Source organism: Pararge aegeria, unplaced genomic scaffold, assembly GCF_905163445.1.
Source record: "Pararge aegeria unplaced genomic scaffold, ilParAegt1.1, whole genome shotgun sequence".
Classification (NCBI taxonomy): Eukaryota; Metazoa; Arthropoda; class Insecta; order Lepidoptera; family Nymphalidae; genus Pararge; species Pararge aegeria.
The window spans coordinates 83,761-107,134 of NW_024396996.1; the positions used below are offsets into that span (position 1 = coordinate 83,761).

Consider the following 23,374-nt stretch of genomic DNA (forward strand, 5'->3'; position numbering starts at 1 on the left):
TTCTGCGACTACCATTGTCTGTCGCGGGTAACGGGGAATCAGGGTTCGATTCCGGTGAGGGAGCCTGAGAAACTGCTACCACATCCAAGGAAGGCAGCAGGCGCGCAAATTACCCACTCCCTGCACGGGGGGGGAGGTACGGGTAGGTAGTGACGAAAAATAACGATACGGGACTCTTACGAGGGCCCGTCATCGAATAATCAATACACGAACTGCCCACACACTTGTAAATATAGACGCGCAAGATCGTTACACGAACCGCTTACCATTATAGTAAACTACTATGCAAACACACATAACATATACGCAATAAGAGAACTTTAAATTGGAGATTTTACCCTACCACACCCGTCTGTCTCATTCTGAAAACTATTCAAAATAATTGCTATTTTTCATTCTCATTCAAATATAAATAATAGTAAATAATATATAATTTTTGACTGAACTGAACCCAAGTGCCCGGCCTGTGGCCGGGCACCCCTCGTATTCATGTTCTAACCTAACCTAACCTAAATCTAGTTTTGACACCTTTAGACTTTAGATTCAAGATTTAATGTGAATATATGCATTAATAAAAACTCATTACTATTTTAATACTAGTTATGCTGCTGTTGATGCACTGATGAAAGCCAGATAGCTAGATCAGTGTTTAGTTAGTCGTAGTTGCCGGTGGGCTGAGGTCTAAAGGAATCCAAACTAGTTTTAAAAGGTTTGGATAGGTTAGGTTAGGTTAGAACATGAATAAGACGGGTGCCCGGCCGCAGGCCGGTCACTTAGGTTCAGTTCCGTTTAAAAAAAAAAAAACAATAATTTAATTTTTTTTTTTTTTTTTCACTTACACATTAGGCCCGTCGCGCCGCGCCACTACTATATGGGGCGAAGGTGCGAAGTCGACGGCGACGACAAAGTACCGAGTCTAAGGAGACTGATGGCGGCGCCACACAGTGGCGTTATGTCTCTATAAAAGTGGTGGTCTTTTATTATGTTATTTATTAATGGTATTATTTTAATATCATATCAATATTGTACCCCGCACAGGGGGGAGGTACGGGTAGGTAGTGACGAAAAATAACGATACGGGACTCTTACGAGGTCTCGCAATCGGAATGAGTACACTTTAAATATTTTAACGAGGTAAAATTTAAGGGCATTGAGGGTCTGGTGCCAGTGGTGGTTGATTAGATCCACACACTATACTTTTTATAATTATGTGGCGTTATGTCTCTATAAAAGTGGTGGTCTTTTATTATGTTATTTATTAATGGTATTTTTTTAATATCATATCAATATTGTACCCCGCACGGGGGGAGGTAGGGGGGTAGGTAGTGACGAAAAATAACGATACGGGACTCTTACGAGGTCTCGTAATCGGAATGAGTTTCTGCGACTACCATTGTCTGTCGCGGGTAACGGGGAATCAGGGTTCGATTCCGGTGAGGGAGCCTGAGAAACTGCTACCACATCCAAGGAAGGCAGCAGGCGCGCAAATTACCCACTCCCTGCACGGGGGGGGAGGTACGGGTAGGTAGTGACGAAAAATAACGATACGGGACTCTTACGAGGTCCCGTCATCGAATAATCAATACACGAACTGCCCACACACTTGTAAATATAGACGCGCAAGATCGTTACACGAACCGCTTACCATTATAGTAAACTACTATGCAAACACACATAACATATACGCAATAAGAGAACTTTAAATTGGAGATTTTACCCTACCACACCCGTCTGTCTCATTCTGAAAACTATTCAAAATAATTGCTATTTTTCATTCTCATTCAAATATAAATAATAGTAAATAATATATAATTTTTGACTGAACTGAACCCAAGTGCCCGGCCTGTGGCCGGGCACCCCTCGTATTCATGTTCTAACCTAACCTAACCTAAATCTAGTTTTGACACCTTTAGACTTTAGATTCAAGATTTAATGTGAATATATGCATTAATAAAAACTGATGAAAGCCAGATAGCTAGATCAGTGTTTAGTTAGTCGTAGTTGCCGGTGGGCTGAGGTCTAAAGGAATCCAAACTAGTTTTAAAAGGTTTGGATAGTTTAGGTTAGGTTAGAACATGAATAAGACGGGTGCCCGGCCGCAGGCCGGTCACTTAGGTTCAGTTCCGTTTAAAAAAAAAAAAACAAAAAACAAAACGTACCAATACAAAGTACTCTTATTCATATTAGAAGATATTGTAAAATAACAATTAATTTAATTTTTTTTTTTTTTTTCACTTACACATTAGGCCCGTCGCGCCGCGCCACTACTATATGGGGCGAAGGTGCGAAGTCGACGGCGACGACAAAGTACCGAGTCTAAGGAGACTGATGGCGGCGCCACACAGTGGCGTTATGTCTCTATAAAAGTGGTGGTCTTTTATTATGTTATTTATTAATGGTATTATTTTAATATCATATCAATATTGTACCCCGCACAGGGGGGAGGTACGGGTAGGTAGTGACGAAAAATAACGATACGGGACTCTTACGAGGTCTCGCAATCGGAATGAGTACACTTTAAATATTTTAACGAGGTAAAATTTAAGGGCATTGAGGGTCTGGTGCCAGTGGTGGTTGATTAGATCCACACACTATACTTTTTATAATTATGTGGCGTTATGTCTCTATAAAAGTGGTGGTCTTTTATTATGTTATTTATTAATGGTATTTTTTTAATATCATATCAATATTGTACCCCGCACGGGGGGAGGTAGGGGGGTAGGTAGTGACGAAAAATAACGATACGGGACTCTTACGAGGTCTCGTAATCGGAATGAGTTTCTGCGACTACCATTGTCTGTCGCGGGTAACGGGGAATCAGGGTTCGATTCCGGTGAGGGAGCCTGAGAAACTGCTACCACATCCAAGGAAGGCAGCAGGCGCGCAAATTACCCACTCCCTGCACGGGGGGGGGAGGTACGGGTAGGTAGTGACGAAAAATAACGATACGGGACTCTTACGAGGTCCCGTCATCGAATAATCAATACACGAACTGCCCACACACTTGTAAATATAGACGCGCAAGATCGTTACACGAACCGCTTACCATTATAGTAAACTACTATGCAAACACACATAACATATACGCAATAAGAGAACTTTAAATTGGAGATTTTACCCTACCACACCCGTCTGTCTCATTCTGAAAACTATTCAAAATAATTGCTATTTTTCATTCTCATTCAAATATAAATAATAGTAAATAATATATAATTTTTGACTGAACTGAACCCAAGTGCCCGGCCTGTGGCCGGGCACCCCTCGTATTCATGTTCTAACCTAACCTAACCTAAATCTAGTTTTGACACCTTTAGACTTTAGATTCAAGATTTAATGTGAATATATGCATTAATAAAAACTCATTACTATTTTAATACTAGTTATGCTGCTGTTGATGCACTGATGAAAGCCAGATAGCTAGATCAGTGTTTAGTTAGTCGTAGTTGCCGGTGGGCTGAGGTCTAAAGGAATCCAAACTAGTTTTAAAAGGTTTGGATAGGTTAGGTTAGGTTAGAACATGAATAAGACGGGTGCCCGGCCGCAGGCCGGTCACTTAGGTTCAGTTCCGTTTAAAAAAAAAAAAACAAAAAACAAAACGTACCAATACAAAGTACTCTTATTCATATTAGAAGATATTGTAAAATAACAATTAATTTTGGTTGCGCCAAGTTATAATTAAGTCTTAAATAATAATTTAAAATTTCATTGGTGTTCCTATTCTCCCATATCCAACCTAAAACAGCACTGAACGATTCTCCGTGAAGAGACTGGCGCCCTCATACGCCTCAAAAACACTAGAACGCAGAGCTGTCACTTAAATTAACGGAAGCAAACGATTAAGACGTTTGCGGACGACTTGCTTTCCGATTGCGAAAAGTAACGGGCAATACGAGTTTACTGGCTGCCTGAAAATAAGCCATAAAATATCATAATATACCTTAGAAGTTTCAATGAGATCCTTTTAAGCATAATTCCCATATTTATGTGTGTGCCGAAATATAACATAAGTGGTGGTGTTCGAGAAGAGAGGACTTCGTGAGGAATATTTGGATCAACGGACGGCGTGCTCCTACCCATGAAAAATAAGGTCAAGTAAGTGCTGTCTTCCTTGTGCTCTGATTCCTTGTATCTTTCTTTTGTACACCAATTTACCGCAAAAAATACAGTCCACTCATTCGAAATAAAAATCTTAAATAACTTAATATAACTTGGCGCATACATATTTATTTGGTTCCGTCGAGACGGATATTTACAGCATTTCCTTCATATTAACGTATTGAAGCATTAGTTTCCTTGTTAGAATACTTCTATAGGCTCTAATAATTGAAATAATATAATTTTAAATAAAATAGGTCATTGCGTCATCTATTTTCTTTGTCGTAATACTGGCATAAGCGGCATTATAGCATTGAGCTAGCTATTTCCCCAGTTAGACATACTAATTATCTACACATATTTATGTATATTTCGATAAATATTAGTGTATTTAAATTGAATTAACAATTAAAACAAATCTTAAAACTTGCAATTATTAATTATTGTAGTACCTTCGGTTGTGAAACATTTACTCAAGAGTCGTAAGACCTAGCATATAAGGTCGAGATTTGTCTATACGAACCTCTGGTCGATCGAACATTCGATATAACCCGACCACGCGTAATATCGAACGAAGCGCGCTTGCGCATATTATCCGCACTCCGCGCGACCTACTTAATTTACCAGTATATGATTGGCTATTAACCTATCATACTCACATAAAAATATAGGTATTTCGTGATTGTTAGATAATTGTCTCACTTACACTTTAGTAAAATGCCTCCTAAAGTAGATTCTAAAACTAGCGAAAGTGATAAGGAGATTCAGGATACTAAACTGTCTATCTTAATTGCTAAACGTGAAGCTATATTCGGTATCATGCAAAATGTCTTTGACTTATCTCGTGAACCCGATGTTCATACGAACGTTGAAAAAAGAGAACATTTTCTAGACGAATCTTCACAAATTGATTCATTGCGTTTAAAGTACGAGTCTATTGTAGACGATTATAATACACGTTTATTAAACTTAAATTCAGATGCAAAACCTGATTACAAAAGTCTATATGCTTTTGAGACTTTGTATAATAGGGTCAAACGAACTCATACAAAATGCTCAACTTTAAATACGACACCAGAAATACATAATGCGACCTCCGCGCTGCTAAAAGCCAAGCCGAAGCTAGCTCCCATATCGATATTAGAATTCGATGGTGACATTAAATCTTTTCAGATGTTTTATACGACCTTTAAGTCAGTAGTAGATAATAATCCATCACTCACAGATGCAGAAAAGCTATTTTATCTGTTACCGAAGCTGACAGGGAAGGCAAAAAGCGCAATCGCTGGAATTTCTCCGTGTGCTGAGAATTATCAGCTCATTTTACAAACACTCGTCAATAGGTTCGATGATAAACGTATGTTGACTTCCGCGTACCTACATGAATTATTTCGCTATAAGGGTTTTCAGACTCCCTCTGCGACTAACTTTGAAGATTTCATAGACCGGTTCGCTGGCGCAGTAAGCGCTTTAAAAAACCTAAAGTTAGAGAACCTAGCTGATCTTATCATACTACATATAGCTACACAAAGGGTCGATACTGAGAGTGTACGCGCGTTTGAAATTAAATGCGGTAAGAATATACCTACTTTCGACGACTTTGTGGAATTTATCACAACACGCGCGAAGGTGTTTGAGCGTACGAATACGAATGTCACAAACCCTTCTAATACACGTCATAATAAAAATATAAAACATTTGAATAACGGGACTTCTGGCAATGCGCCGAAGTATCAGGCCTATATAAGCACGGTTGATAAGCCTACGTCCAAGTGTCTATGTAGAAATATAACACATGCGCATTTATATAAATGTGTTGACTTTAATAAATTATTAACTCCTCAAGAACGTTTTAAGTGCGTCAAGGAGAAGAATGCCTGTGTGAACTGCCTGTCTATAAAACATAAAGTCGGGCAATGTGAAGTCTCCCCGCACTGTTCGTGTGGTCAGAAACATAACAAAAGGCTGCACTTTGACCAGCGCGAGGAACATTCCCGCGCGCCTCAGTTGAATACCGTCATGCCGCCACCGAACGCACCTACCGTTACCGCGTCATCGCCCGTAGCGGATGATCGCGCCGACGTAGCACTGTGCGCTACGCGCGTAAGCCCGTCTACAAGCGCTACGCAGGTGTATAATAGCAATTTAATGAATCGTGTCGAAGACAAGCGAACTACTGTCTTATTGGCTACCGCACAAGTTGCTGTTTACGACTGTAATGGTGAACGGCAAGTTATACGTATATTGTTGGATTCTGCTTCGCAGGCCGATTTCCTCTCAAAAGAATGTTGTGATCGCTTGGGTTTGCAAACTAAATTCACAGAACGTACTATCGTGAAGGGGTTCGGTGGAATTGAGAAGGTTGTACAATCCAGCTCGGTTGACTTGACGTTTTATTCGCGTTTTGATGATAACGTTAGTTTTAATATCTCGCCACTTGTTGTTGATAAAGTGACAGACAAATTACCTACGGCTGTGATAGATACGGCAGTCCTATCACACCTTAAAGGTATTCCGCTTGCCGATGCGAGTTACGGCGTACCTGATAAAATTGATGCTTTAATAGGAGCTTCCCTATTTCCACATTTGCTTCTCCCCGACGACGTCCATACGTCACGTCGCGACCCGTCGGTGCCCGTTGCATTGCGCACGGTGTTAGGTCTGGTGTTCATGGGCAATGCGCCTACGATACCTACTATAAATACTCATACGGCCTTGACATGTTGTTTCGTTCAAGAGCCTCCTGCTATTGACTCTTTAGTCAAGCGTTTCTGGGAACTTGAAGAACTTCCTTCCGCTTCCATTCAGAATCCTGATGATAATGAATGCGAAGACTTCTACACTTCGACTACTGTCCGAGATCCCGATACGGGCAGATACGTTGTCGGGCTGCCATTTAAAGAGGATCTATATTCCCTAGGGAATTCTTTGGACATAGCTAAGAAACGTTTCATCTGCCTCGAAAGAAAGCTTGAAGCTTCGAATAAATTGAGGTCGGCATATGATGACGTCATAAAAGGTTATCTCGCGAAAGATTATATTTCTCCCGCGCCTTCATATGATTCTAAAGATCCTGTTCCGATTTACGTGATGCCACACACGGGGATTTTACGTGAAGACAAACTCTCGACGAGACTGAGATTAGTCGTCGATGCTTCTTGTCGTTCTAGTTCTGGAAAGGCACTGAACCATCTGCTACATTCCGGTCAAAATTTACAGGGAGATCTTTTTAAAATAATTTTGAATTTTCGTCTGCATGCAGTGGCAATGACAGCCGACTGCCGAGAACAGTTTCTACAAATCGTTATGCGCGAAGCTGATCGTCGCTATCAATGCTTCTTATACCGCTTTAATCCACAAGACCCTCTTGTGCTATACCAGTTCAATCGAGTCTGTTTCGGTCTCACTTCCAGTCCCTTCCATGCACTGCGCACGGTAAGACAGCTGGTGAATGACGACGGCGCAAAATATCCACGAGCGAATAGCATTGTGCTACCCGCGCTTTATATGGATGACGTAGCTTTCTCGCTTCCAAGCGAACTAGAGGCAGTCACTGTGTCGCTGCAGATGATCGATCTTTTTAAGGGTGCACAGTGGGAATTAGTTAAGTGGAACAGCAATTCTCGCGAGGTCTTAGATAACCTTCCTGCGTCCCACAAACTTCCGACTGAAGTGGAGTTTGACAAAACCATGCACCATAAAATACTTGGTCTGCATTGGTCTACTGGAAATGACGCTTTCTATTTTAAAATTTCTATGCCCGACGATGTGACATGCACTAAGCGCTCCATCTTGTCGACTGTTGCCCGTCTGTGGGACATAATGGGCTTCGTTGCTCCCACAGTCGTGTATGCCAAAATATTAATTAAAATGCTTTGGCAATTAAATCTTGATTGGGACACTGTAGCTCCACCACACATCATTAAGATGTGGAGACAGTTTTGCGATGAGTTGCCAGCTCTAAATAAGCTACACATACCGCGTCATGTGGGCGTGACAACAGACTGTGAGGTCACTCTCCTGGGACTATCAGATGCTAGTCTCGCAGCCTATGGTGCTGTCGTTTATTTACACGTTAGCTCCCCTACTGGTAACACTGTGCGTCTTGCTTGTGCGAAAAGTAAAGTTTCGCCGACGAAACCTCATTCAATTGCTCGTCTCGAACTATTAGGTGGCGTCCTACTGTCGAAATTGCTTCGTACAGTACATGACACTTACTCTGAGCGTATCCCAATCAAGGCTACATATGCATTTCTCGATTCCAAAGTCGCCCTATATTGGATAAAAAGTTCACCGCATAGATGGCAGACTTTTGTCGCGAATCGCGTTGTACAGATAACTGAGAATATCTCACCAGACAACTTTTATCATTGCCCTGGCACTGAGAACTCTGCTGATATTCTATCGAGAGGTGTTACTCCTGAGAAGCTTCTCTCACACCCTCTGTGGCTGCATGGTCCACCATGGGCATCAATGCATCCGTCTCAGTGGCCACTCAAAACTCTAGAGGGAGAGTCTATTGAAGACGTACCCGAGAAGAAGGTTCTTATACACACTGTGCGTAAACCTATACTCCCGAACGACTTACACGAGCTTGCTCTCCGTTTTTCTTCGTGGAGCAAACTTCTACGTATAATTGTATACATTTGTAGATTTGCTAAATTACTGCCTCGTCGCGGCACTAGTGCAGTTACCGCTGACGACTTAAATTTCGCAGAGAATAGAATGCTTCGCGCTCTGCAAAATCAGCATTTTGCTGAAGAATATTCTCTTATTAAAAATAATAAAACATGTTCACCGGCATTTAATCGCCTAAGACCATTTATTGATGATGGACTTATCCGCGTTGGCGGTCGTCTCGCCAACTCTGGACTTAGCTTTGAAAAAATACATCCGGTTATATTGCCTCGCAATGGCCACGTGGTAAATATAATCATTGATTATTACCACATTAAACATTTACATGCTGGACCCGAACTCCTAATGGCCCTGCTTCGTCAGAGGTACTGGATTCTGTCGGCACGCCGTATTGTCAGGCAAAGAGTACATATGTGCAATACTTGCTTTAGATTTAAACCGCGTCCAACCATTCCGCTGATGGCGGATCTTCCTGATATACGTACACGTCCAGCGTTGAAAGCCTTTAGTTTCACCGGCTGCGATTATGCAGGTCCTATACCATACGTTCCTGTACGCCGCCGTGGCGTACACAGCGAGAAAGCTTATATTGTGCTGTTCACGTGTCTCACTACGAGATCTACGCACATTGAGGTTGCTACCTCACTCAGCACCCCCAGTTTCCTCGCCGGGTTTAAAAGATTCCTATCACGTCGTGGTCCTGTTCAGGTGCTGCATAGCGACAATGCTAAAAACTTCCAGGGTGCTGCTTCTTACCTTCGGGACCTCTATAAATTTCTAAGAGAAGAATATTACCCGAAGCTAGAGCAGGAATGCGCTGAAAATCGCATAACTTGGAAATTCATCTGTCCCAATTCCCCACACTTTGGAGGTTCATGGGAAAGTATGATCAAGGTGACTAAGACGATCCTGTTCAAGGTCATAGGGCAACAGCTCCTTTCTTATGAGGAACTTTGCACTGTGCTCATTCAGGTCGAATGTCTTCTCAATTCGCGTCCGCTAACAATACTAAGCTCTGACCCTGCCGAACCTTCGGCTCTTACTCCAAGTCACTTCCTACATACTGCGCCTCTATTCTCCTTGCCTGCGCCTGATGTCAATCCAGACAAAATTAACTTGGTTGACAGGTACTCGTTAATAGATAAAATGGTCCAATCGTTTTGGAATCGTTGGAGGATGGAATATTTGCACGGATTGCAAGTTCGTTTGAAATGGAATACGCCTTCCGTACCTATTACGCCGGGAACTGTCGTCGTAGTTATAAATGACAACGTACCGCCTCTGGCTTGGCCTCTAGCAGTAGTAGAGAAAGTGCATCCCTCGAAAGACGGCGTCATACGCGTAGCGACCGTTAAAATTTCCGGGAGAACTTACGTCCGTCCGGTCGTTCGCTTATGCCCTCTTCCGACGCAATAAGCGTAACAATTATAGTTTCATAATTTAGTACTAAGTAGCTCATACGTTAAGACTTTATTCTCTTTTATAATAATTCTACAAATAATTAATATTTTTTAATATACTTTCGTAAATATACACATACTTATATGAAATACGCCCATGCGCAATACGCGTTCTTAAAAGAGGCAATTCTACCTCATACCTTATGAGAGCTTTTCTTAAAGGTGACCCTTTAAGGGCGGGTGGATGGTTGCGCCAAGTTATAATTAAGTCTTAAATAATAATTTAAAATTTCATTGGTGTTCCTATTCTCCCATATCCAACCTAAAACAGCACTGAACGATTCTCCGTGAAGAGACTGGCGCCCTCATACGCCTCAAAAACACTAGAACGCAGAGCTGTCACTTAAATTAACGGAAGCAAACGATTAAGACGTTTGCGGACGACTTGCTTTCCGATTGCGAAAAGTAACGGGCAATACGAGTTTACTGGCTGCCTGAAAATAAGCCATAAAATATCATAATATACCTTAGAAGTTTCAATGAGATCCTTTTAAGCATAATTCCCATATTTATGTGTGTGCCGAAATATAACATAAGTGGTGGTGTTCGAGAAGAGAGGACTTCGTGAGGAATATTTGGATCAACGGACGGCGTGCTCCTACCCATGAAAAATAAGGTCAAGTAAGTGCTGTCTTCCTTGTGCTCTGATTCCTTGTATCTTTCTTTTGTACACCAATTTACCGCAAAAAATACAGTCCACTCATTCGAAATAAAAATCGTAAATAACTTAATATAACTTGGCGCATACAAATTTAATTTTTTTTTTTTTTTTTCACTTACACATTAGGCCCGTCGCGCCGCGCCACTACTATATGGGGCGAAGGTGCGAAGTCGACGGCGACGACAAAGTACCGAGTCTAAGGAGACTGATGGCGGCGCCACACAGTGGCGTTATGTCTCTATAAAAGTGGTGGTCTTTTATTATGTTATTTATTAATGGTATTATTTTAATATCATATCAATATTGTACCCCGCACAGGGGGGAGGTACGGGTAGGTAGTGACGAAAAATAACGATACGGGACTCTTACGAGGTCTCGCAATCGGAATGAGTACACTTTAAATATTTTAACGAGGTAAAATTTAAGGGCATTGAGGGTCTGGTGCCAGTGGTGGTTGATTAGATCCACACACTATACTTTTTATAATTATGTGGCGTTATGTCTCTATAAAAGTGGTGGTCTTTTATTATGTTATTTATTAATGGTATTTTTTTAATATCATATCAATATTGTACCCCGCACGGGGGGAGGTAGGGGGGTAGGTAGTGACGAAAAATAACGATACGGGACTCTTACGAGGTCTCGTAATCGGAATGAGTTTCTGCGACTACCATTGTCTGTCGCGGGTAACGGGGAATCAGGGTTCGATTCCGGTGAGGGAGCCTGAGAAACTGCTACCACATCCAAGGAAGGCAGCAGGCGCGTAAATTACCCACTCCCTGCACGGGGGGGGAGGTACGGGTAGGTAGTGACGAAAAATAACGATACGGGACTCTTACGAGGGCCCGTCATCGAATAATCAATACACGAACTGCCCACACACTTGTAAATATAGACGCGCAAGATCGTTACACGAACCGCTTACCATTATAGTAAACTACTATGCAAACACACATAACATATACGCAATAAGAGAACTTTAAATTGGAGATTTTACCCTACCACACCCGTCTGTCTCATTCTGAAAACTATTCAAAATAATTGCTATTTTTCATTCTCATTCAAATATAAATAATAGTAAATAATATATAATTTTTGACTGAACTGAACCCAAGTGCCCGGCCTGTGGCCGGGCACCCCTCCTATTCATGTTCTAACCTAACCTAACCTAAATCTAGTTTTGACACCTTTAGACTTTAGATTCAAGATTTAATGTGAATATATGCATTAATAAAAACTCATTACTATTTTAATACTAGTTATGCTGCTGTTGATGCACTGATGAAAGCCAGATAGCTAGATCAGTGTTTAGTTAGTCGTAGTTGCCGGTGGGCTGAGGTCTAAAGGAATCCAAACTAGTTTTAAAAGGTTTGGATAGGTTAGGTTAGGTTAGAACATGAATAAGACGGGTGCCCGGCCGCAGGCCGGTCACTTAGGTTCAGTTCCGTTTAAAAAAAAAAAACAAAAAACAAAACGTACCAATACAAAGTACTCTTATTCATATTAGAAGATATTGTAAAATAACAATTAATTTAATTTTTTTTTTTTTTTTTCACTTACACATTAGGCCCGTCGCGCCGCGCCACTACTATATGGGGCGAAGGTGCGAAGTCGACGGCGACGACAAAGTACCGAGTCTAAGGAGACTGATGGCGGCGCCACACAGTGGCGTTATGTCTCTATAAAAGTGGTGGTCTTTTATTATGTTATTTATTAATGGTATTATTTTAATATCATATCAATATTGTACCCCGCACAGGGGGGAGGTACGGGTAGGTAGTGACGAAAAATAACGATACGGGACTCTTACGAGGTCTCGCAATCGGAATGAGTACACTTTAAATATTTTAACGAGGTAAAATTTAAGGGCATTGAGGGTCTGGTGCCAGTGGTGGTTGATTAGATCCACACACTATACTTTTTATAATTATGTGGCGTTATGTCTCTATAAAAGTGGTGGTCTTTTATTATGTTATTTATTAATGGTATTTTTTTAATATCATATCAATATTGTACCCCGCACGGGGGGAGGTAGGGGGGGGTAGGTAGTGACGAAAAATAACGATACGGGACTCTTACGAGGTCTCGTAATCGGAATGAGTTTCTGCGACTACCATTGTCTGTCGCGGGTAACGGGGAATCAGGGTTCGATTCCGGTGAGGGAGCCTGAGAAACTGCTACCACATCCAAGGAAGGCAGCAGGCGCGTAAATTACCCACTCCCTGCACGGGGGGGGAGGAACGGGTAGGTAGTGACGAAAAATAACGATACGGGACTCTTACGAGGGCCCGTCATCGAATAATCAATACACGAACTGCCCACACACTTGTAAATATAGACGCGCAAGATCGTTACACGAACCGCTTACCATTATAGTAAACTACTATGCAAACACACATAACATATACGCAATAAGAGAACTTTAAATTGGAGATTTTACCCTACCACACCCGTCTGTCTCATTCTGAAAACTATTCAAAATAATTGCTATTTTTCATTCTCATTCAAATATAAATAATAGTAAATAATATATAATTTTTGACTGAACTGAACCCAAGTGCCCGGCCTGTGGCCGGGCACCCCTCGTATTCATGTTCTAACCTAACCTAACCTAAATCTAGTTTTGACACCTTTAGACTTTAGATTCAAGATTTAATGTGAATATATGCATTAATAAAAACTCATTACTATTTTAATACTAGTTATGCTGCTGTTGATGCACTGATGAAAGCCAGATAGCTAGATCAGTGTTTAGTTAGTCGTAGTTGCCGGTGGGCTGAGGTCTAAAGGAATCCAAACTAGTTTTAAAAGGTTTGGATAGGTTAGGTTAGGTTAGAACATGAATAAGACGGGTGCCCGGCCGCAGGCCGGTCACTTAGGTTCAGTTCCGTTTAAAAAAAAAAAAAACAAAAAACAAAACGTACCAATACAAAGTACTCTTATTCATATTAGAAGATATTGTAAAATAACAATTAATTTAATTTTTTTTTTTTTTTTCACTTACACATTAGGCCCGTCGCGCCGCGCCACTACTATATGGGGCGAAGGTGCGAAGTCGACGGCGACGACAAAGTACCGAGTCTAAGGAGACTGATGGCGGCGCCACACAGTGGCGTTATGTCTCTATAAAAGTGGTGGTCTTTTATTGTTATTTATTAATGGTATTATTTTAATATCATATCAATATTGTACCCCGCACAGGGGGGAGGTACGGGTAGGTAGTGACGAAAAATAACGATACGGGACTCTTACGAGGTCTCGCAATCGGAATGAGTACACTTTAAATATTTTAACGAGGTAAAATTTAAGGGCATTGAGGGTCTGGTGCCAGTGGTGGTTGATTAGATCCACACACTATACTTTTTATAATTATGTGGCGTTATGTCTCTATAAAAGTGGTGGTCTTTTATTATGTTATTTATTAATGGTATTTTTTTTATATCATATCAATATTGTACCCCGCACGGGGGGAGGTAGGGGGGTAGGTAGTGACGAAAAATAACGATACGGGACTCTTACGAGGTCTCGTAATCGGAATGAGTTTCTGCGACTACCATTGTCTGTCGCGGGTAACGGGGAATCAGGGTTCGATTCCGGTGAGGGAGCCTGAGAAACTGCTACCACATCCAAGGAAGGCAGCAGGCGCGCAAATTACCCACTCCCTGCACGGGGGGGGGGAGGTACGGGTAGGTAGTGACGAAAAATAACGATACGGGACTCTTACGAGGTCCCGTCATCGAATAATCAATACACGAACTGCCCACACACTTGTAAATATAGACGCGCAAGATCGTTACACGAACCGCTTACCATTATAGTAAACTACTATGCAAACACACATAACATATACGCAATAAGAGAACTTTAAATTGGAGATTTTACCCTACCACACCCGTCTGTCTCATTCTGAAAACTATTCAAAATAATTGCTATTTTTCATTCTCATTCAAATATAAATAATAGTAAATAATATATAATTTTTGACTGAACTGAACCCAAGTGCCCGGCCTGTGGCCGGGCACCCCTCGTATTCATGTTCTAACCTAACCTAACCTAAATCTAGTTTTGACACCTTTAGACTTTAGATTCAAGATTTAATGTGAATATATGCATTAATAAAAACTCATTACTATTTTAATACTAGTTATGCTGCTGTTGATGCACTGATGAAAGCCAGATAGCTAGATCAGTGTTTAGTTAGTCGTAGTTGCCGGTGGGCTGAGGTCTAAAGGAATCCAAACTAGTTTTAAAAGGTTTGGATAGGTTAGGTTAGGTTAGAACATGAATAAGACGGGTGCCCGGCCGCAGGCCGGTCACTTAGGTTCAGTTCCGTTTAAAAAAAAAAAACAAAAAACAAAACGTACCAATACAAAGTACTCTTATTCATATTAGAAGATATTGTAAAATAACAATTAATTTAATTTTTTTTTTTTTTTTTCACTTACACATTAGGCCCGTCGCGCCGCGCCACTACTATATGGGGCGAAGGTGCGAAGTCGACGGCGACGACAAAGTACCGAGTCTAAGGAGACTGATGGCGGCGCCACACAGTGGCGTTATGTCTCTATAAAAGTGGTGGTCTTTTATTATGTTATTTATTAATGGTATTATTTTAATATCATATCAATATTGTACCCCGCACAGGGGGGAGGTACGGGTAGGTAGTGACGAAAAATAACGATACGGGACTCTTACGAGGTCTCGCAATCGGAATGAGTACACTTTAAATATTTTAACGAGGTAAAATTTAAGGGCATTGAGGGTCTGGTGCCAGTGGTGGTTGATTAGATCCACACACTATACTTTTTATAATTATGTGGCGTTATGTCTCTATAAAAGTGGTGGTCTTTTATTATGTTATTTATTAATGGTATTTTTTTAATATCATATCAATATTGTACCCCGCACGGGGGGAGGTAGGGGGGTAGGTAGTGACGAAAAATAACGATACGGGACTCTTACGAGGTCTCGTAATCGGAATGAGTTTCTGCGACTACCATTGTCTGTCGCGGGTAACGGGGAATCAGGGTTCGATTCCGGTGAGGGAGCCTGAGAAACTGCTACCACATCCAAGGAAGGCAGCAGGCGCGCAAATTACCCACTCCCTGCACGGGGGGGGAGGTACGGGTAGGTAGTGACGAAAAATAACGATACGGGACTCTTACGAGGTCCCGTCATCGAATAATCAATACACGAACTGCCCACACACTTGTAAATATAGACGCGCAAGATCGTTACACGAACCGCTTACCATTATAGTAAACTACTATGCAAACACACATAACATATACGCAATAAGAGAACTTTAAATTGGAGATTTTACCCTACCACACCCGTCTGTCTCATTCTGAAAACTATTCAAAATAATTGCTATTTTTCATTCTCATTCAAATATAAATAATAGTAAATAATATATAATTTTTGACTGAACTGAACCCAAGTGCCCAGCCTGTGGCCGGGCACCCCTCGTATTCATGTTCTAACCTAACCTAACCTAAATCTAGTTTTGACACCTTTAGACTTTAGATTCAAGATTTAATGTGAATATATGCATTAATAAAAACTGATGAAAGCCAGATAGCTAGATCAGTGTTTAGTTAGTCGTAGTTGCCGGTGGGCTGAGGTCTAAAGGAATCCAAACTAGTTTTAAAAGGTTTGGATAGTTTAGGTTAGGTTAGAACATGAATAAGACGGGTGCCCGGCCGCAGGCCGGTCACTTAGGTTCAGTTCCGTTTAAAAAAAAAAAAACCAAAAAACAAAACGTACCAATACAAAGTACTCTTATTCATATTAGAAGATATTGTAAAATAACAATTAATTTAATTTTTTTTTTTTTTTTCACTTACACATTAGGCCCGTCGCGCCGCGCCACTACTATATGGGGCGAAGGTGCGAAGTCGACGGCGACGACAAAGTACCGAGTCTAAGGAGACTGATGGCGGCGCCACACAGTGGCGTTATGTCTCTATAAAAGTGGTGGTCTTTTATTGTTATTTATTAATGGTATTATTTTAATATCATATCAATATTGTACCCCGCACAGGGGGGAGGTACGGGTAGGTAGTGACGAAAAATAACGATACGGGACTCTTACGAGGTCTCGCAATCGGAATGAGTACACTTTAAATATTTTAACGAGGTAAAATTTAAGGGCATTGAGGGTCTGGTGCCAGTGGTGGTTGATTAGATCCACACACTATACTTTTTATAATTATGTGGCGTTATGTCTCTATAAAAGTGGTGGTCTTTTATTATGTTATTTATTAATGGTATTTTTTTTATATCATATCAATATTGTACCCCGCACGGGGGGAGGTAGGGGGGTAGGTAGTGACGAAAAATAACGATACGGGACTCTTACGAGGTCTCGTAATCGGAATGAGTTTCTGCGACTACCATTGTCTGTCGCGGGTAACGGGGAATCAGGGTTCGATTCCGGTGAGGGAGCCTGAGAAACTGCTACCACATCCAAGGAAGGCAGCAGGCGCGCAAATTACCCACTCCCTGCACGGGGGGGGGGAGGTACGGGTAGGTAGTGACGAAAAATAACGATACGGGACTCTTACGAGGTCCCGTCATCGAATAATCAATACACGAACTGCCCACACACTTGTAAATATAGACGCGCAAGATCGTTACACGAACCGCTTACCATTATAGTAAACTACTATGCAAACACACATAACATATACGCAATAAGAGAACTTTAAATTGGAGATTTTACCCTACCACACCCGTCTGTCTCATTCTGAAAACTATTCAAAATAATTGCTATTTTTCATTCTCATTCAAATATAAATAATAGTAAATAATATATAATTTTTGACTGAACTGAACCCAAGTGCCCGGCCTGTGGCCGGGCACCCCTCGTATTCATGTTCTAACCTAACCTAACCTAAATCTAGTTTTGACACCTTTAGACTTTAGATTCAAGATTTAATGTGAATATATGCATTAATAAAAACTCATTACTATTTTAATACTAGTTATGCTGCTGTTGATGCACTGATGAAAGCCAGATAGCTAGATCAGTGTTTAGTTAGTCGTAGTTGCCGGTGGGCTGAGGTCTAAAGGAATCCAAACTAGTTTTAAAAGGTTTGGATAGGTTAGGTTAGGTTAGAACATGAATAAGACGGGTGCCCGGCCGCAGGCCGGTCACTTAGGTTCAGTTCCGTTTAAAAAAAAAAAACAAAAAACAAAACGTACCAATACAAAGTACTCTTATTCATATTAGAAGATATTGTAAAATAACAATTAATTTAATTTTTTTTTTTTTTTTTCACTTACACATTAGGCCCGTCGCGCCGCGCCACTACTATATGGGGCGAAGGTGCGAAGTCGACGGCGACGACAAAGTACCGAGTCTAAGGAGACTGATGGCGGCGCCACACAGTGGCGTTATGTCTCTATAAAAGTGGTGGTCTTTTATTATGTTATTTATTAATGGTATTATTTTAATATCATATCAATATTGTACCCCGCACAGGGGGGAGGTACGGGTAGGTAGTGACGAAAAATAACGATACGGGACTCTTACGAGGTCTCGCAATCGGAATGAGTACATTTTAAATATTTTAACGAGGTAAAATTTAAGGGCATTGAGGGTCTGGTGCCAGTGGTGGTTGATTAGATCCACACACTATACTTTTTATAATTATGTGGCGTTATGTCTCTATAAAAGTGGTGGTCTTTTATTATGTTATTTATTAATGGTATTTTTTTAATATCATATCAATATTGTACCCCGCACGGGGGGAGGTAGGGGGGTAGGTAGTGACGAAAAATAACGATACGGGACTCTTACGAGGTCTCGTAATCGGAATGAGTTTCTGCGACTACCATTGTCTGTCGCGGGTAACGGGGAATCAGGGTTCGATTCCGGTGAGGGAGCCTGAGAAACTGCTACCACATCCAAGGAAGGCAGCAGGCGCGCAAATTACCCACTCCCTGCACGGGGGGGGAGGTACGGGTAGGTAGTGACGAAAAATAACGATACGGGACTCTTACGAGGTCCCGTCATCGAATAATCAATACACGAACTGCCCACACACTTGTAAATATAGACGCGCAAGATCGTTACACGAACCGCTTACCATTATAGTAAACTACTATGCAAACACACATAACATATACGCAATAAGAGAACTTTAAATTGGAGATTTTACCCTACCACACCCGTCTGTCTCATTCTGAAAACTATTCAAAATAATTGCTATTTTTCATTCTCATTCAAATATAAATAATAGTAAATAATATATAATTTTTGACTGAACTGAACCCAAGTGCCCGGCCTGTGGCCGGGCACCCCTCGTATTCATGTTCTAACCTAACCTAACCTAAATCTAGTTTTGACACCTTTAGACTTTAGATTCAAGATTTAATGTGAATATATGCATTAATAAAAACTGATGAAAGCCAGATAGCTAGATCAGTGTTTAGTTAGTCGTAGTTGCCGGTGGGCTGAGGTCTAAAGGAATCCAAACTAGTTTTAAAAGGTTTGGATAGTTTAGGTTAGGTTAGAACATGAATAAGACGGGTGCCCGGCCGCAGGCCGGTCACTTAGGTTCAGTTCCGTTTAAAAAAAAAAAAACCAAAAAACAAAACGTACCAATACAAAGTACTCTTATTCATATTAGAAGATATTGTAAAATAACAATTAATTTAATTTTTTTTTTTTTTTTCACTTACACATTAGGCCCGTCGCGCCGCGCCACTACTATATGGGGCGAAGGTGCGAAGTCGACGGCGACGACAAAGTACCGAGTCTAAGGAGACTGATGGCGGCGCCACACAGTGGCGTTATGTCTCTATAAAAGTGGTGGTCTTTTATTATGTTATTTATTAATGGTATTATTTTAATATCATATCAATATTGTACCCCGCACAGGGGGGAGGTACGGGTAGGTAGTGACGAAAAATAACGATACGGGACTCTTACGAGGTCTCGCAATCGGAATGAGTACACTTTAAATATTTTAACGAGGTAAAATTAAAGGGCATTGAGGGTCTGGTGCCAGTGGTGGTTGATTAGATCCACACACTATACTTTTTATAATTATGTGGCGTTATGTCTCTATAAAAGTGGTGGTCTTTTATTATGTTATTTATTAATGGTATTTTTTTAATATCATATCAATATTGTACCCCGCACGGGGGGAGGTAGGGGGGTAGGTAGTGACGAAAAATAACGATACGGGACTCTTACGAGGTCTCGTAATCGGAATGAGTTTCTGCGACTACCATTGTCTGTCGCGGGTAACGGGGAATCAGGGTTCGATTCCGGTGAGGGAGCCTGAGAAACTGCTACCACATCCAAGGAAGGCAGCAGGCGCGCAAATTACCCACTCCCTGCACGGGGGGGGGAGGTACGGGTAGGTAGTGACGAAAAATAACGATACGGGACTCTTACGAGGTCCCGTCATCGAATAATCAATACACGAACTGCCCACACACTTGTAAATATAGACGCGCAAGATCGTTACACGAACCGCTTACCATTATAGTAAACTACTATGCAAACACACATAACATATACGCAATAAGAGAACTTTAAATTGGAGATTTTACCCTACCACACCCGTCTGTCTCATTCTGAAAACTATTCAAAATAATTGCTATTTTTCATTCTCATTCAAATATAAATAATAGTAAATAATATATAATTTTTGACTGAACTGAACCCAAGTGCCCGGCCTGTGGCCGGGCACCCCTCGTATTCATGTTCTAACCTAACCTAACCTAAATCTAGTTTTGACACCTTTAGACTTTAGATTCAAGATTTAATGTGAATATATGCATTAATAAAAACTCATTACTATTTTAATACTAGTTATGCTGCTGTTGATGCACTGATGAAAGCCAGATAGCTAGATCAGTGTTTAGTTAGTCGTAGTTGCCGGTGGGCTGAGGTCTAAAGGAATCCAAACTAGTTTTAAAAGGTTTGGATAGGTTAGGTTAGGTTAGAACATGAATAAGACGGGTGCCCGGCCGCAGGCCGGTCACTTAGGTTCAGTTCCGTTTAAAAAAAAAAAAACAATAATTTAATTTTTTTTTTTTTTTTTCACTTACACATTAGGCCCGTCGCGCCGCGCCACTACTATATGGGGCGAAGGTGCGAAGTCGACGGCGACGACAAAGTACCGAGTCTAAGGAGACTGATGGCGGCGCCACACAGTGGCGTTATGTCTCTATAAAAGTGGTGGTCTTTTATTATGTTATTTATTAATGGTATTATTTTAATATCATATCAATATTGTACCCCGCACAGGGGGGAGGTACGGGTAGGTAGTGACGAAAAATAACGATACGGGACTCTTACGAGGTCTCGCAATCGGAATGAGTACACTTTAAATATTTTAACGAGGTAAAATTTAAGGGCATTGAGGGTCTGGTGCCAGTGGTGGTTGATTAGATCCACACACTATACTTTTTATAATTATGTGGCGTTATGTCTCTATAAAAGTGGTGGTCTTTTATTATGTTATTTATTAATGGTATTTTTTTTATATCATATCAATATTGTACCCCGCACGGGGGGAGGTAGGGGGGTAGGTAGTGACGAAAAATAACGATACGGGACTCTTACGAGGTCTCGTAATCGGAATGAGTTTCTGCGACTACCATTGTCTGTCGCGGGTAACGGGGAATCAGGGTTCGATTCCGGTGAGGGAGCCTGAGAAACTGCTACCACATCCAAGGAAGGCAGCAGGCGCGCAAATTACCCACTCCCTGCACGGGGGGGGAGGTACGGGTAGGTAGTGACGAAAAATAACGATACGGGACTCTTACGAGGTCCCGTCATCGAATAATCAATACACGAACTGCCCACACACTTGTAAATATAGACGCGCAAGATCGTTACACGAACCGCTTACCATTATAGTAAACTACTATGCAAACACACATAACATATACGCAATAAGAGAACTTTAAATTGGAGATTTTACCCTACCACACCCGTCTGTCTCATTCTGAAAACTATTCAAAATAATTGCTATTTTTCATTCTCATTCAAATATAAATAATAGTAAATAATATATAATTTTTGACTGAACTGAACCCAAGTGCCCGGCCTGTGGCCGGGCACCCCTCGTATTCATGTTCTAACCTAACCTAACCTAAATCTAGTTTTGACACCTTTAGACTTTAGATTCAAGATTTAATGTGAATATATGCATTAATAAAAACTCATTACTATTTTAATACTAGTTATGCTGCTGTTGATGCACTGATGAAAGCCAGATAGCTAGATCAGTGTTTAGTTAGTCGTAGTTGCCGGTGGGCTGAGGTCTAAAGGAATCCAAACTAGTTTTAAAAGGTTTGGATAGGTTAGGTTAGGTTAGAACATGAATAAGACGGGTGCCCGGCCGCAGGCCGGTCACTTAGGTTCAGTTCCGTTTAAAAAAAAAAAACAAAAAACAAAACGTACCAATACAAAGTACTCTTATTCATATTAGAAGATATTGTAAAATAACAATTAATTTAATTTTTTTTTTTTTTTTTCACTTACACATTAGGCCCGTCGCGCCGCGCCACTACTATATGGGGCGAAGGTGCGAAGTCGACGGCGACGACAAAGTACCGAGTCTAAGGAGACTGATGGCGGCGCCACACAGTGGCGTTATGTCTCTATAAAAGTGGTGGTCTTTTATTATGTTATTTATTAATGGTATTATTTTAATATCATATCAATATTGTACCCCGCACAGGGGGGAGGTACGGGTAGGTAGTGACGAAAAATAACGATACGGGACTCTTACGAGGTCTCGCAATCGGAATGAGTACACTTTAAATATTTTAACGAGGTAAAATTTAAGGGCATTGAGGGTCTGGTGCCAGTGGTGGTTGATTAGATCCACACACTATACTTTTTATAATTATGTGGCGTTATGTCTCTATAAAAGTGGTGGTCTTTTATTATGTTATTTATTAATGGTATTTTTTTAATATCATATCAATATTGTACCCCGCACGGGGGGAGGTAGGGGGGTAGGTAGTGACGAAAAATAACGATACGGGACTCTTACGAGGTCTCGTAATCGGAATGAGTTTCTGCGACTACCATTGTCTGTCGCGGGTAACGGGGAATCAGGGTTCGATTCCGGTGAGGGAGCCTGAGAAACTGCTACCACATCCAAGGAAGGCAGCAGGCGCGCAAATTACCCACTCCCTGCACGGGGGGGGAGGTACGGGTAGGTAGTGACGAAAAATAACGATACGGGACTCTTACGAGGTCCCGTCATCGAATAATCAATACACGAACTGCCCACACACTTGTAAATATAGACGCGCAAGATCGTTACACGAACCGCTTACCATTATAGTAAACTACTATGCAAACACACATAACATATACGCAATAAGAGAACTTTAAATTGGAGATTTTACCCTACCACACCCGTCTGTCTCATTCTGAAAACTATTCAAAATAATTGCTATTTTTCATTCTCATTCAAATATAAATAATAGTAAATAATATATAATTTTTGACTGAACTGAACCCAAGTGCCCAGCCTGTGGC

General features: G+C 41.1%; 1 protein-coding gene across 1 annotated transcript; it reads left to right on the forward strand.

The window, feature by feature from the left end:
• The first annotated feature begins 4,180 nt into the window (after positions 1–4,180).
• On the forward strand, positions 4,181–10,383 carry LOC120636908. Its single transcript, XM_039908471.1, has one exon. It carries the CDS (start codon positions 4,813–4,815, stop codon positions 10,147–10,149), a length of 5,337 nt encoding a protein of 1,778 aa, XP_039764405.1. The 5' UTR covers positions 4,181–4,812; the 3' UTR covers positions 10,150–10,383.
• Positions 10,384–23,374: the final 12,991 nt, after the last annotated feature.